The 14,055-nt window shown below is 60.7% G+C and overlaps 1 protein-coding gene across 1 annotated transcript in view; it reads right to left on the bottom strand.

Annotated features, from left to right (window-relative positions):
- ADAMTS7 (ADAM metallopeptidase with thrombospondin type 1 motif 7) overlaps nucleotides 1-14,055 on the bottom strand; it is a 53,692-nt gene that overhangs the window by 16,152 nt on the left and 23,485 nt on the right. The window contains exons 15-20 of the mRNA XM_075431308.1: nucleotides 13,809-13,929; nucleotides 13,042-13,286; nucleotides 9,889-10,030; nucleotides 6,519-6,645; nucleotides 5,692-5,905; nucleotides 632-2,410 (exon numbers count right to left, since the gene is read on the bottom strand). Coding sequence (XP_075287423.1) covers nucleotides 632-2,410; nucleotides 5,692-5,905; nucleotides 6,519-6,645; nucleotides 9,889-10,030; nucleotides 13,042-13,286; nucleotides 13,809-13,929 — 2,628 coding nt within the window. The remainder of the gene's footprint in view (nucleotides 1-631; nucleotides 2,411-5,691; nucleotides 5,906-6,518; nucleotides 6,646-9,888; nucleotides 10,031-13,041; nucleotides 13,287-13,808; nucleotides 13,930-14,055) is intronic.

Genomic DNA, 14,055 nt, shown 5'->3' with positions numbered 1-14,055 from the left:
TGAGCCGGGCATTGCGGAGCACGAGGAGCCCTGCACTGGGCCCTCTCCAGTAGCTCCTCGTCTTTCTTGAACTGGGGAGCCCAGCACTGGACCCAGCACTGCAGATGGGGCCTCCCCAGGGCAGAGCAGAGGGGAAGGAGACCCTCCCTCGCCCTGCTGCCCACACTCCTCCTCATGCATCGCAGGATCCCATTAGCTTTCTTGGTGTCCCTGCTTTGCAGCCGCGTGTCCAGGGTTGTTTTCCAGCCCAGTTAAGCTCCGTAGGTCTCATCACACACGTGTTGGGTTGAGGCCAGGTGTCCAGCTCTGCTTTTCCCACCCGGGTACACTGGGAGCACTGGTGCTGTTTGCAGCACGGGAGGGCATCGGTGCCTCAGCAGAAGTTGACTTCCAGTTTCAATTTCAGTGGTGGTTTCATTTTTTTTCCCCTATTTTTGGTGGCTCAAGCTCACCCTCAACCACGGCCAGCGCCCGAGGGAGCGGGACAGGACGGAGCGGCAGCCGGAGAGCGTGGGAGCCACGCACACATTTTGCACGCAGAAAGCGATGCCCCAGAGACCAGCCAGCAGAGGGGCAGGTCTCCTACCCCTGTACCGGCCACATCACGCGTTTAATGGGACCCTACACGTACCTCGCTCCAGTTGCCGACCTCCCAGTTGGCGGCCATGGCGGTCGATGGCCGAAGCAGAGCCTCCTCCTCCTCCATCTCGTCCTTCTCCCACAGCGGTGGGGGGGCAGGGGTGGGCTGCGATAACTCGTGCTTCCTATCACTGAAAGCAAATGTCCCCGGGGCTGCCCACGGTGAGTGCACCCCTGGCCTGGTGCTGCCGAGTGGGGCTTGGTGAGAGGTCTGCTCTGCACGGGGCGACGCCGGCTCCGGGCGGGGGGAGACCCCCATGGTCCACCATGACGAGGGGGGTTCGGAGGGCGATGCTCCTGCTGGGTGCATGGCTGGCCCCAAGGCATCTTGCTGGGGGAGGCCGCTGGAGGTGAGCTGGGTGGCTGGCCCGGGCACAGCAGGGGACCAGGACACTGCTGCTGGAGAGGCTGTAGTGGCCACCAAGGCGGCCGAGCTCAGGGACGTGGGGGTGTGGAGCTCCGGCTGGTGCCCTGCCTGCCCCGTGGGACTCCCGTCTGCACCCGCAGGAAAGGGGCTCACCACGGGATGGGTGCTGCCAGCACCCTTTCCCATCTCCCACGCCGGTCCCTGCGGGGTGGGGAGGGACAGATCTGCCCTCTGTGTCCCATGGACTTGCTCATCGTCCGCCGGTGCTGCATGCGTGCCCGCCATCCCCGCTGGCATTCCTGCCCACCCTTCCTGCTCCTCGGCCTTGGGGGCAGCACCGTCAGCGTCACCGGCGATGACAGCACCCATTTCCCTTGAGCCTTCACGGCCTCTCCCCACAGAACTGGCCACGTCGCGCTCCTCGCCGCCGGCGTTACCCGGCCCCTCCGTGCTCGCACGCCCCTCGCCGCTGCTCCCCGGCTCTCCCAGACTGTCGGACGCGTCTACGCCAGCGCCGGCCCTGCCAGCGGGCAGCGGTGGGGAGAGGTCGGATGGGTGAGGAGCCCAGGGAGTGAGGCTGCTGGCTGCAGCACCCTGCTCAGGACCAGTCCTAGTTGGCACAGCTCCCCGGGGCTCACCCGGGAGCGGGTGGTCGAGGCTGTTTGCAGAGTCGTCACTCGTGGTGCTCCGGGTGGGCGGGAGGTCCTCGGAGCGGGGAACAAGCGTTGCGTCCCCCTCCTCGTGCATGAAGTCAGGGATGGCATACTGGGGAGTGGCTGTGCCTGCGTCCCCCGGGACCGTGCTCAGGAGGTCATTCACGGCCAGACCCCCAGGCTCTGCATCTCCTTCGCCGTGCACAGGAGCAGCAGCGTTTGCTCCGCTGGTCACCGGATGGTCCTCGCTTGGTGCTGCGCCTGGCTTGACGGTGTGCAGGACATCAGCAGGCATCTCACGGGACCCCTCCACGTGGTTGCTGCTCAGCTCTGGCTTAGGCTCCTCGCCTTTGGTCTCTTTCTCCGTGAAGGGATAGTAAGACAGATCCTCATGAAAGTTGATGAAATTATAATCGTAGTAAAAATCGTCAACAAAGACATTTCCCTTCCTGGCTGAGAAGTCCTCCTCAGGGATGATATTGACATCATTGGACTCCGGAATATTTGGAATTAAGGGGTTGAATTTAGGAATGTGGTTGCTGGGGATGTAATGGATTTCATTAAATATCTCTCTGCTGGAGGAGCCACTGCCGGACCAGTCCGTGTCGGCGTTGTCTGGTTTCTCCTGGCACCGTGGCAAGGAGCAAATCGTCTCCGAGCTGGGTCTCTCTGCAGGGTCACAAGCGGCTCCAGTGCTGTTGCTGCAGTGAACCGGGCGCTTCTGCGTCCCGTTCCCACACGTCGCGGAGCACTGGGGAAGGAAGAGAAATGCGAACGTCAGGGCCGGGAGCGCGGACGACGCAGGGAGCAGAGCAGGGGGAGCGGGGAAGGGGCCGGCAGCAGTGCCCGTGCCATCGCCACTGCTCCCCTCCCAGATACCGAAGCGGGTGCTCGACTGTCCCACGAGCCGTGATGCTTCGGGCACAGGGAGAAGGGGCTCCACGTCGCTCTGCCATGCTCCCACCACCCACCTGGGTCCCGAGACATCTCCCGCACCAGTCCCCCCTGTAGCACGGGGTCCCCTGTACCAGCAGTCAGGAGCAGGGGTACTGGTCACACTGGTAAGCAGCATTACTACCGGCCAAATCTACCTCCGGGGCTGTCTCCCCATTAAAGCCCGTCCCAGCGCAGGGCTGGTATTGCAGGGTGCTCTGCTCGGGGTGATCCTTGACCTGCACTCCAGCCCAAAACAATTCTCCCTGGAAATGGACATTGTGAAGGGCATTGGGCAAGATGATCTAATAGGTCTTGTCTATGACCTATCGCCATGAATTCCTTCTCTTCTTCTAGAGGAGAATTTTTTGAAGCAGAGGATAATAACACGGGTGTTGTCCTAGGCAAGGGTCAATAAGCAGCTTTGTTGAGGACACTCCCTCCTCCACCACAATGGTCTCTTTGAGATGGCTCAGTATAAAAGAAACCCACAAGCTGGAAAGAAGGACAGCAAAATTTTCTGCTGGATAAGTAAATCATGGCACTACTACCACGACATGTGGGCTGCACAAGCCACGGGCTGCTGCAGTTTGCGGTGACAGATGCACAGAGCATTAGTCACGTACATCAAAGCGCCTTCTACAAGCCAGCCAAGGAGAACAACGGTCAACTGGGTCAACCAACCCAACGGAGGGGCCTTCTGCTGGAATCCCTGCTGTTCGGATGAACACGGATGGGCTGAGGCGAGGGTTTGACGCACAGCCACCAGCACGTGGAAATGGAGAGGTGAAGCAACCTGGTCTGGTTGAAGACGTCCCTGCTCACTGCAAGGGGGTTGGGCTAGGTGACCTCTAAAGGTCCCTTCCCACCCATAGCATTCTGTGATTCTGTGGCAAGGCAGAGCTGCAGGGCTGAGCTGGCCCGGAGATGAGCTCCTCGGACAATACACCCTCCTGCGCTCTGAGCCCTCCTCCTCTTCACCCAGCCCTCCTGAGGGCCAGGGGCTGGGATGGGACCTGCCCCGCTCCCCGCGCCCGCCCCAGTGGGCTCCTGGGTGGGTGCCCACCCCATGGGACGTCCCCTCCCAGGCAGGGGCTGACCAGAGGAGATGCCGACCCAGCAGCCGTGCCGTGCTGGCCGTGGCCTCCCCAGCTCCGTGTCTCCTGGGCAATGCAGAAGCGACCCTGAGGACCGTGCCCAGCAGGAGGGACGGTCCATAACATCGCACGGCCACTGCCAGGCATTTCCACCAGCTACTCAACGTTGCTGAAATAAAACATCACTGCACACCAACGTTTGCAGGAGGGGGGCAAGCAAGCCGCTTCTCCCTGCTGGGATGGCACTGCCAAACTCAGGAAAACAGAGGGCAGCCCCCACACTTGCACCTTAAGCTAAAATTTCTCAGCAAACACCTCCAGCTCCATCTGGGAGATAAACTCCAGGTATCGCAGCTCTTGCAGGGGGAAGGAGGGGGCCAGCTAGCTGAGGCTCGGTTATCAGGAAAGCCCCTGAGCCACAGATAAGGAACTGTTAAGAGCCTCACGGAGGAACACCCAGAGCTTGCAGGAGAGCTCGGCATCAAGCACCCAACTGCAGGAGGCATCTCAGCAGGCTGCACGGCGGGACGTGCTCCGGCCAGCAGCAAGAGACGCTCCTGTAGGCAAACCCTCGGGTCTTAACAGACAACAGCTGATGCCTGCAAGGGCACCGGCAAATCCTTTGGAAAGTGCACAGAGCTGGACACGCGTTGCTTTAGGGTCCTTCTGCAGGCACTCAGTCCCAGGGTTTCAGCACTTGGTTGGGCTACCCAAAGGGCAAACAACACCCGGGGCTTCGCAGGCTGCCCAGCTGCTCCCCGGGCCAGGCAGGCGTGTGCGCTGCGCTGCTCGAGGGTCTGCCAGCACCAAAAAAGCACCAAACCCCTCCGATTATCGCTGGACAGGAGGACCACGGCTCTGGGAAGCTCCCAAGCCCCTCAAATTTCTCTGCTTGCTGGTGGTGGTGGAAATGGAGCAGAAGGAGGGCTCTGGCTTTAAATGAAAGACAGACAGAAAAATGACAGCCATCTCAAAATCTCGAGCACATTGTTCCTGGGCTCACAGATCCATCGTTGTCAACACCACAGAGGACGACTGTGATGGCTGGGGCTGGCTCTGCGCACAGCACGGACCCGCAGGCAGTTCATGATTTTCCCTTTCAACTGCTGCAGTCATCTTTCTCAGCCCTGCAATTGTGGCTTTTGTGGGCCCCTAGAAAAATATTTCTAAATAGCTCTCATTCAGCCTTCAAATCTTCTGTTCGCATTTTTATTCCATTTGTTCCTTAGCAACAAGCTCAGTTCCCAGGCTCTCTCATTTCTCTCCCGGTACTCGCCTTCACGCCAAACACTTTTTGAAACCACTGCTTAAATTAGGAGTTATAATTTCCTGGTTAGAACCCTCAGGCTGCGATTAAGCTGATCCACAGACATACAAAAATAAATAATGGCTCCACATGGTGCCCACAGACCATGGCATTTTATACGTGGCGTTTTTTTTGCTCTTTTAAAAAAAAATGTTGAAAAATTTGCGGTGGCCCCCCTGTTCCCTGGAGCATCGCTGAGGGGGTCTCTGCCTCTGCCCATCCCTGCAGCAGAGCCGGGGCAGCTTTGCCCCAGTGCCAGGTCACGCTTGCCCTTAACACTCTGCTTCAGCAGGCAAGATTTATCTTCATGGCTTCTGCCAAAACAAAGGGGAAGGCTTGTGGTGCTGGAAAATCCACTGAAGGGTTGAAAACCTCCTGCTTCTGCCCTCCCTGCATCAAGCGCAGAGCGTGGCCGTCACCCTGAGTGAGGGTGCAGCAAGGTTCAGAGAACACGGGGCAGAGTCAACCAGCCCAGTGATCCTAACCCTGCCCGAGACCTCCCTGCGCCATGAAATTCCCGTCCCCGGGAGCCGGTGTCACAACGCGAGCCCACGGAAACACATCCAGAGGAGTCTTCCCTGTAAGCTGGAACACGCGTGCGGCTCGTGGGCAGGCTGCAGACGCCCTGAGGGCACTTTGCCCCCAGCCTCCCCCAGCTCTGCAAGACACTAGCATCACCCTGATGCTCCGTCTCACCTCAGACCAGTTCCCCACGGCCCACTGGGAGGGACAGGGGACCTCCTGGTGACAGGGCGCGGTGGCATCTGGCTTGGAGAGGTGCTGGCAGTCCGCTTGCTGCAAGGCCCTCTGCTCGTCCAGCCCCACGCTCTGGATACAGAGCACCGTCCTCTTCATCAGCCCCGACCGGCCGCAGGTGGCCGAGCACTTCTGCCACTCGCCGACCCACCACCTGCGGGAACGGGGAAGGGGAAAGGTCTCAGCCAGAGCCGGAGCGAGCGGCTGCGAGCCGGGCTCTGCCCCGCGCCCCACCGCGCCGAGCACTGCTGGGCCGGGGGCTTCAGCCACCCCCAGCCGAGAGGCATTCGGGGCCGGGAGATGTGCACGGGCTCCAGCAGCCTGCAATGCTCAGCGGGGCCCGGGGTCACAGGGGGAGTGAGGGCCCGAGCTGCAGCTTCTGTTCCAGCCCAAGGTCAGGGTGCCCGGACCGAGGGTGAGGGATGGATTAGTCCCCGCGCTGTGCTGGGGATGGCTGTCTGCGCAGAGGCAGAGAGGGGCTCCCGGCCACGCCGGGATGGTGCCTCCTGTGTGGCTCGTGCTCTGCAGACAAGCAACGCCCTGCGGCAGTCGGGTGACCACGGGGATTTCCTCCCACGGAGGTCTGGGACCCATTCTCAAGCACGATGGAGAGGAGAGGTGCAAAACCATGGGTGCAAACCGCTGCCAGTGTCCTGGTGCAACCCAGGCGCTGCAGCGACCGAGGTCCCCCCGGCGCCGCTCACGCTGCTAGGGCAGCTTGGGGACTAAAGCTTGGCTGCGAAGGAGCGAGGGGAACGGCCGCTGACCTGGCCGGGCAGGGCTCCTCGCTGCACGTTCTCTGCTGGTCGTCGGGGCGGGTGAGCGCGTCGCAGTGCCGCTCCTCCACGATGCCGGCCAGCTTCTCCACACAGTGCACGATCTGCCGCTGCACCCCTGAGGACACACGCAAGGGCTCGGCTCGAGGCGAGAATCGAACCGAGCCACCCAGCACCCTCTGCCAGCAGGCGAGAGGACGCCCAAAGGTGAGCTTGAGCCACCAAAAATAGGGGAAAGAAAATGAAACCACCACTGAAATTGAAACTGGAAGTCAACTTCTGCTGAGGCATCGATGCCCTCCCGTGCTGCCAACAGCACCAGTGCTCCCAGTGTACCCGGGTGGGAAAAGCAGAGCTGAACACCTGGCCTCAGCCCAACACGTGTGTGATGAGACCTACGGAGCTTAACAGGGCTGGAAAACAACCCTGGACATGCGGCTGCAAAGCAGGGACACCAAGAAAGCTAATGGGCTCCTGGGATGCATTAGGAGGAGAGTGGGCAGCGGGGTGAGGGAGGTTCTCCTTCCCCTCTGCTCTGCCCTGGGGAGGCCCCATCTGCAGTGCTGGGTCCAGTGCTGGGCTCCCCAGTTCAAGAAAGAGGAGGAGCTACTGGAGAGAGTCCAGCGGAGGGCTGCGAGGATGAGGAGGGGACTGGAGCATCTCTCCTACGAGGAGAGGCTGAGGGAGCTGGGCTTGTTCAGCCTGGAGAAGAGAAGGCTGAGAGGGGACCTTCGAAATGCCTCTAAATATCTGCAGGGTGGGGGTCAGGAGGATGGGGCCAGACTCTTTCCAGTGGTGCCCAGCGACAGGACAAGGGGCAACGGGCACAAACTGAAGCAGAGGAAGCTCCAGCTGAACCCGAGGAAGAACTTCTTCCCTCTGAGGGTGCCGGAGCCCTGGCCCAGGCTGCCCAGGGAGGCTGTGGAGTCTCCTTCTCTGGAGATATTCCAGCCCCGCCTGGACGCGGTGCTGTGCCCCCTGCTCTGGGTGACCCTGCTTGGGCAGGGGGTTGGGCTGGGTGACCCACAGAGGGCCCTGCCAACCCCCACCATGCTGGGATTCTGTGATTCTGTGGATGGATGGATGATGGCAGTAAGCAACACTGTCCAGCCAGGACACGGGCTCGTGGGCATTACAAGCAGCAGACCACAGCCAAAGCTGCTCCCTGGGGCTGGCAGGACACGGTGTCTGTCCAGCACATGGCAAATCTCGGCTCCTGCCCCGAAACCCAGTCCATGGCTGCTCACGCAGAAAGCTAAAATCAGATTGCAGAAAGAGTTGGGAAACCTTGTACGCCCTTAGAAAGAAGCTGTCGGGTCATACCTGTTCTTTCAGGGCTTGGGAATGTCAGGGAATACCTAAGGAACGGCAAGAGTTTCCACAGCAGCCTCTGCAGCCGTGGTGCAGGACGCACCACGCGTTTGGGGCTGCCAAAGCCATGCAACGGAGCACATGCGGGCAGGACAGCGAACGGCGGAGCTGCTGCAGCCGGCGGAGGAAGCGCCACATCAGCCATCGGAGCACGTGTGTGCAGGTACACACACGCGTGCACACGGACACGGAGGCTTTCGGGGAGGCTGTGTGCAGTGGGGAGCCAACTGACAGCAGCACAGCTCTTTTTTGGCAGCCTTCCGCCCCAAGAGCCGCAGCTCACGGATAAATCACCCACTGCAGGCTCCTGCTCCTGGTCTGCCGCACTCACGGGACGAGGATTTTCAGGATGACCTCACCCTCAGCACGCTGCCCTCCTTTTGACTACTTGACCCGTGACTTGGGAGAGCTGTAAATAACCACCACTGTAATGAGCTGGGATCGACCCGACCCTGCGGAAGCTGCTGAGTCGAGCTGTGGCTCAAGCGCTTGGGAGCTTACGGGGCCGGGCCCTGGGGCTGGTCCCTGCAGGAGAGGCTCAGCCTGAGCTCTCCAAATCCGTGTCTCAGCTCACAGCATCATCCAGCGTCGGGAGAGGGGCCCAGCCCTCCTCCAGCCGCTCACCTGCAGCCCCGCCAGCTCCTGCCGCACCACAGCCCTCCTGATCCACGCCTGGCTCCCAGGAACAGGCAGAAAACCCCTCCTGGCACTCTGTGCTATCTAGGAAGTAGGAGTGTCCTCGAATTCCCTTTTTTCAGCGGCAGCCGCTCTTGAGGAAGCCCTGGCTGGTCCCAGCCTCTACCCTCGCAGCGTGCCCGGACAGCCCCCCTCCATCAGCTGCCCCAAAAGCTGCCCCGGGACGCCCGGCCGGCAGCGCAGTGGGGTGGGAGGGGGAAGCGAGCGTCCAGGGCAGCGTGGGACCCCAGGGCTCTGCCCGTGCCGGGCACCTTGCCATGTGCTCTCCATAAAACCCTGGAAATGTCGCCCCGGCGGGGCCCAGCCAGGCGGGAGGCCGGCCCTTCCACGCTCCCTGGATGTCTCCAGAGCTCTTTTGTCTCCATCAGCCCGATGCCGAGGAGCACCCGGCGCGGTAACAGGACACCGAGCAAGGAGCAAAGCGCTGATAAAGCGTGGGGTCCGGCGGGCGAGCGCGGCGGGGGCACCGGAGAGTGGTGACCTCAGCAGATGTCGCATTTTTTCCCCCCCGCAAGGCCTCCTGAAACCAAAGACCCAGGAATTTCTAAGGCATCCCTGCCATAGTTAACCATGAGCCAGCAGTGTGCCCTGGCTGCGAAGAAAGCCAATGGGATCCTGGGGTGCATCAAGAAGAGTGTGGCCAGCAGGACGAGGGAGGTTCTCCTGCCCCTCTGCTCTGCCCTGGTGAGGCCTCATCTGGAGTACTGTGTCCAGTGCTGGGCTCCCCAGTTCAAGAAAGATGAAGAGCTACTGGAGAGAGTCCAGCGGAGGGCTGCAAGGATGAGGAGGGGACTGGAGCATCTCCCCTACGAGGAGAGGTTGAGGGAACTGGGCTTGTTCAGCCTGGAGAAGAGAAGGCTGCGAGGGGACCTTATAAATGCCTATAAATATCTGAAGGGTGGGTGTCAGGAGGATGGGGCCAAGTTCTTTTCAGTGGTGCCCAGTGACAGGACAAGGGGCAATGGGCACAAACTGAGGCACAGGAAGTTCCGTGTGAACATGAGGAAGAACTTCTTCCCTCTGAGGGTGACGGAGCCCTGGCCCAGGCTGCCCAGGGAGGTTGTGGAGTCTCCTTCTCTGGAGATATTCAAGACCCGCCTGGACAAGATCCTGTGCAGCCTGCTGTAGGTGACCCTGCTTCGGCACGGGGGTTGGACTAGATGACCCACAGAGGTCCCCTTCCAACCCCTACTATTCTGTGATTCTGTGATTCTGTGGGACGGGGATGCTCCGGCTGCTCCGCTCCTCTGCTGCGGGTGGCTGAGCCCCGGGGTCCCGCGGGAACCAGACTCACCAGTCCCGCACGTGGCCGTGCAGGCGGTCCAGGAGCCGAAGCGCCAGAGGAACTCGGGCTGCTCGATCTCGTTCTCGCTGTCGGCCGGGCGCTGGATGGTGTACTGGTACCGCACGCCGGGGTTGGTCTCCTGAAACAGCAGCTGTGGGGGACAGCGGGCGGTCAGGGAGGTGGCCAGCGTGGGGCAGCCGGGGCCGGCCGCTGCAGCCCAGCAGCTTTTCGGGAGACAACAACCTGCCCAGCATGGCATCTCCAGGACGGAGATGTTCTCCATCTGGCCCAGCAGCAGGACTGCACTGCCTGCACCCCAGCAGCAGCACGTGACCATGTCGGAGACAGGGTTTGCAAACGGCTGAAGCGGTGTAAGAGCAGAGGAGCTGCCCCAGCTGCCCCCGCTCAGAGTGGAAACAGCAGGTAGTAATAAAAAATAACAAGTGAGAGCATTGAGAACCACCAGGACTTTGGTTTTATGTCTCCCCTGATGAAGAGCCTGGAAGGATTCCCCTGTTAATCCCATCCCACTGCCAAACGCAGCTCCATCCAAGGACCTTCTCGAGGTTCAGCACAGCGAAGAATCCGGGACAGCCACATCTCCCCTCCCCTGTCCCCTTCCCCGCGGTCGGAGCTGGGGCAGGAGGTTTTGCATGTGCCACCACCAGCCCCAGCCCAGCCACGGGTCTGCAGCACGTGGGGACAGACCCCCTGCTTGCTGCCACCAGCCGGGAGCACACCGAGCAACGCCTGCCTTCCTCCATCACTCCTCCTGAACTCTCAGCAAGGGGTGTCATGGATGGGGGACACTCTGACTGCTCCCAGCCCCGTCTGCAGGACTGATGGGGGCCGGCCGGGACGGCTGGACGGACACTCAGGTGAACCTCACTCACAGCGACCTGTCCTTTGGGGCGGTGACAGAAGGAAGGGACGGGGATGGCAGCAAGAGTCCAGCCCTGCAAAGGAGGAATCAAATCCCCTCGCCCCTGCGTGTCCCAGAGAGCTGCAGCCGCTCCAGCAGCTGCCTTGGGGAAGCATCGCAGCGCGTCTGGCTCGAGATGCTCGCCGGCAGCACACGCCAGCAAAGGCCGACGGCGATGCACGCCTGAAGGAATTTCACGAATTGATCCCCACGCGAAATGGGTTCCTGCCGCTCTCAGCGCGGACGAAGCAAAGCGGCTCCCGCGCTTGACACAAACCCTGCCCAAAGCACCGCTCGCACCAGCGCTCGGCAGAGCCTTGTTTTTCTTAGCCTAAGTGCTCCCGTTGTTTGCCAAAGCTCTGTTGTTCTTGGCGCTGTGGTGAGAGCGAGGGCGTCTTTCCAAAACCTCTTCGTGAATATTGAAACATCTTTGTCAAAAGGTTTTAATTAGGCTACGAATCCCAGAAAGTGATTTGCGGGTGCCGAGCACGCCATCGCTCCCATTAACAGCAGCCCTTGGCGGCAGACGCACCCGGGACCCAGCTCACATTTCATCCTGAGCCTGTGCTGGAAGAAATGCCAAAGGCGAAGACTTTGGCTGCCCGGCGCGGCTGGGCTCCAGGGCGAGCGGCCGCAGCGGGGCTGAAGCTCAGGAAGAGTGCACCGGGCTGAGCTGCAACTGCGCGCGCGGGGGTCCCGGGGGTCTGCGGGACGTACTCCGTGGTGGTCACCGCCTCTGCACCCCACTTCATAGAATCACAGAATCGTGAAGGTTGGAAAAGGCCTCTGAGATCATCAAGTCCAACCGTCACCCCAACACCCCCACGCCTGCTAAACCATGTCCCCAAGTGCCACATCCACACGGTGTTTGAACCCCTCCAGGGATGGGGACTCCCCCACTGCCCTGGGCAGCCTGTCCCAACGCCTGACCACTCTGTCAGTAAAGAAATTTTTCCAAATATCCAACCTGAACCTCCCCTGATGCAGCTTGAGGCCATCGCCTCTCGTCCTGTCGCTGGTTCCTGGGGAGCAGAGCCCAACGCACCACGAGGAATTCCACCTGGCACTGGCTGCGCTGTTGTCCGTTGGGTGATTCCCACTGGCTCCCCTGGGGGAAAGCGTGGCCTCACGGGCAGGAGGATGCTGGCTCCTGACAACTTCGCTTTGCCTGGCAGCTCCATCACTCCGGACCGTCCCAGGGGTTGTTCCCGGGGGCAGGAATTGCAGAGCCAGGCACGGCGGCAGCAGCGGGCAGCTCTGCAGCCCCCCACACCGCGCTGCCTCCCACCGCCCTCCCCACCCACAGTTATAACCCCTGCAAAGCTGTGCAAAGCTCACTGAAGTATAAAGCCACGCCGAAAAGCAATCCCCCAGGCAACTCCTTTTCATGGATATAAGGTGAAAATAAATAGAGTAGGACTGGTTTGTAAAATAAGGCAATTTCCAGATAAGCCGGAGAGCTGCCGCTGCTGCAGCGGAGGAGGGGATTAGCGACAGTGGGGTTGGATTCATATTAAAAGCATTTGCAGGGTGCCCCAGGTGGGAATTCGAGCATGGAAGGGGCTCGGAGCCGGACCAGCCCCTGGGCAGCTGCGCAAGCCTGGGGAAGTAAATTTGCTTTCAGAAACCACGAACAACCTCCCAGCGATGGGGAAGCCAACGCGTGCTGCCATGGTGGGGGCGAAGACGGAGACTCTCCTGCCGACCCGGGGGCAAAGGGACCGTTAGGGCGAGCAGCTTCACACCGAAGTAACTAACCCCAAAGCTCGTTATTTGCTCCCCCAGAGTGTGCTCGGCTCGAGGGCTGCCTGCTGCAGGCAACGCCTGACGCGAGCAGGAGCCAGGCAGATGCTGTCCTGCCTGCGACTGCCAGCCTGGAAACGTACTGCTGCAATGAGACATTTTTTAAAAAATGTATTGCTTTTTTTGGACTATGTGGTTAATTGTAACCTCTCCTGCGCAGACCCAGGTGGGCAGAGCGGCAGGTCCTGGGTGCCCTCCCCTGCCCTGGTTGCCACAGCCGATGCCAGGCAGCATCGCTCTGCGACAGGGCTTGCCTCCTCAAAGCCTCAGGGGCCTAATGAAAAATAGCAACTTATTCTGGGGAGGAAAGCAGCTTAATACAAATTCCCATACAAAAGAGTACAACTTGACATTTCTAGCTGCAGGAGAGCGGGCGGCTCTCTCCCCCAGGTCCTCCCCGCCACACAGCCCGACCACCAGCAGATCTCGCGCTGTACCTGGATCCACACAGGCTCCACGGTGGGCCCCGGGGAGGTGAGGTTCTCCCAGTTCCCCGTCCTCTTGTAGGTGAAGGTGGTCCCCGCCACCCTGTAGTCCCCGTTCCACTGGATGGTCCAGCCGCCGTTCAGGAAATACTTCTCCGGGTCCTCACTCCGCAGCGCCAGAAAATTCCCGGCTTCTGCGACTTCTTCAATGCGGATCTCCCGGGCTCCCACGGGGATAATCCCGATATCGACGTAACCTGGGAATGGAACCAAGGGTTGGTCTTGGGGGATCCAAAGACGTGGCAGAGATGATCCGCACCCTTGGGTGGGTGCCAGCATCATGCCAATCCTTACACCTCCATAAGGCACCAGTGGGCACCAAACCCCACCTTGCGCCGAGCCCAGCTGCGTTCCCCGCTGGGAGAGCCCATCGCAGAGTGAGACACTTCCCACCTGGGTGCTGGCAAGGCATTTACCACATTTTCAACATGTCCTTGTCAACCCACAAAATCCCCTGAAGCCTCACCACGCTGGCTCCAGCATGCACAGATTTGTTTTCAGGCTTTTAGACACAAAGAGCAGCATGGGGGTATTTTTCTTCCAACGAGCAAGAAGTGGAACGGCAACGCCACGTCTCCCCAGGGTGCTGCTCGGGTCTCACCCCATCCAAACCAGCAAGTCGTGATTAAAAACCACACTGCAAATGAGCAGCAGCAGCGAGCCCGGCTCTGAGTGGAACAGGCACTCAGTGCTTTGGGGATGGAGCCGAGCACCCTTACCCAGCCCCTCGCTGTCCTCAAAGGTCTTCTCGATGGTGTGGCAGGTGGAGCCGTCGCCGTGGCAGACACCGCACCGGTCCTCCACCGCGTTGGAGTCGATCTCGTAGTCGCAGCCCACGTTCTGCAAGGCAGCCCCATCAGCCGCCCGCGCCCCGCACGCCCCAGCCTCGCCCCGCGCCGAGGAAGGAGGGAGAGACGCAACGGTCCTAAATGGTGGGAAATAAGGAACATGGATGGGAGAGAGGAG

The sequence above is a fragment of the Opisthocomus hoazin genome, chromosome 10 (assembly GCF_030867145.1).
Source record: "Opisthocomus hoazin isolate bOpiHoa1 chromosome 10, bOpiHoa1.hap1, whole genome shotgun sequence".
Classification (NCBI taxonomy): domain Eukaryota; kingdom Metazoa; phylum Chordata; class Aves; order Opisthocomiformes; family Opisthocomidae; genus Opisthocomus; species Opisthocomus hoazin.
The sequence above is the reverse complement of the archived record's forward strand: the minus strand, read 5'-3'. Positions and strand labels throughout refer to the sequence as shown.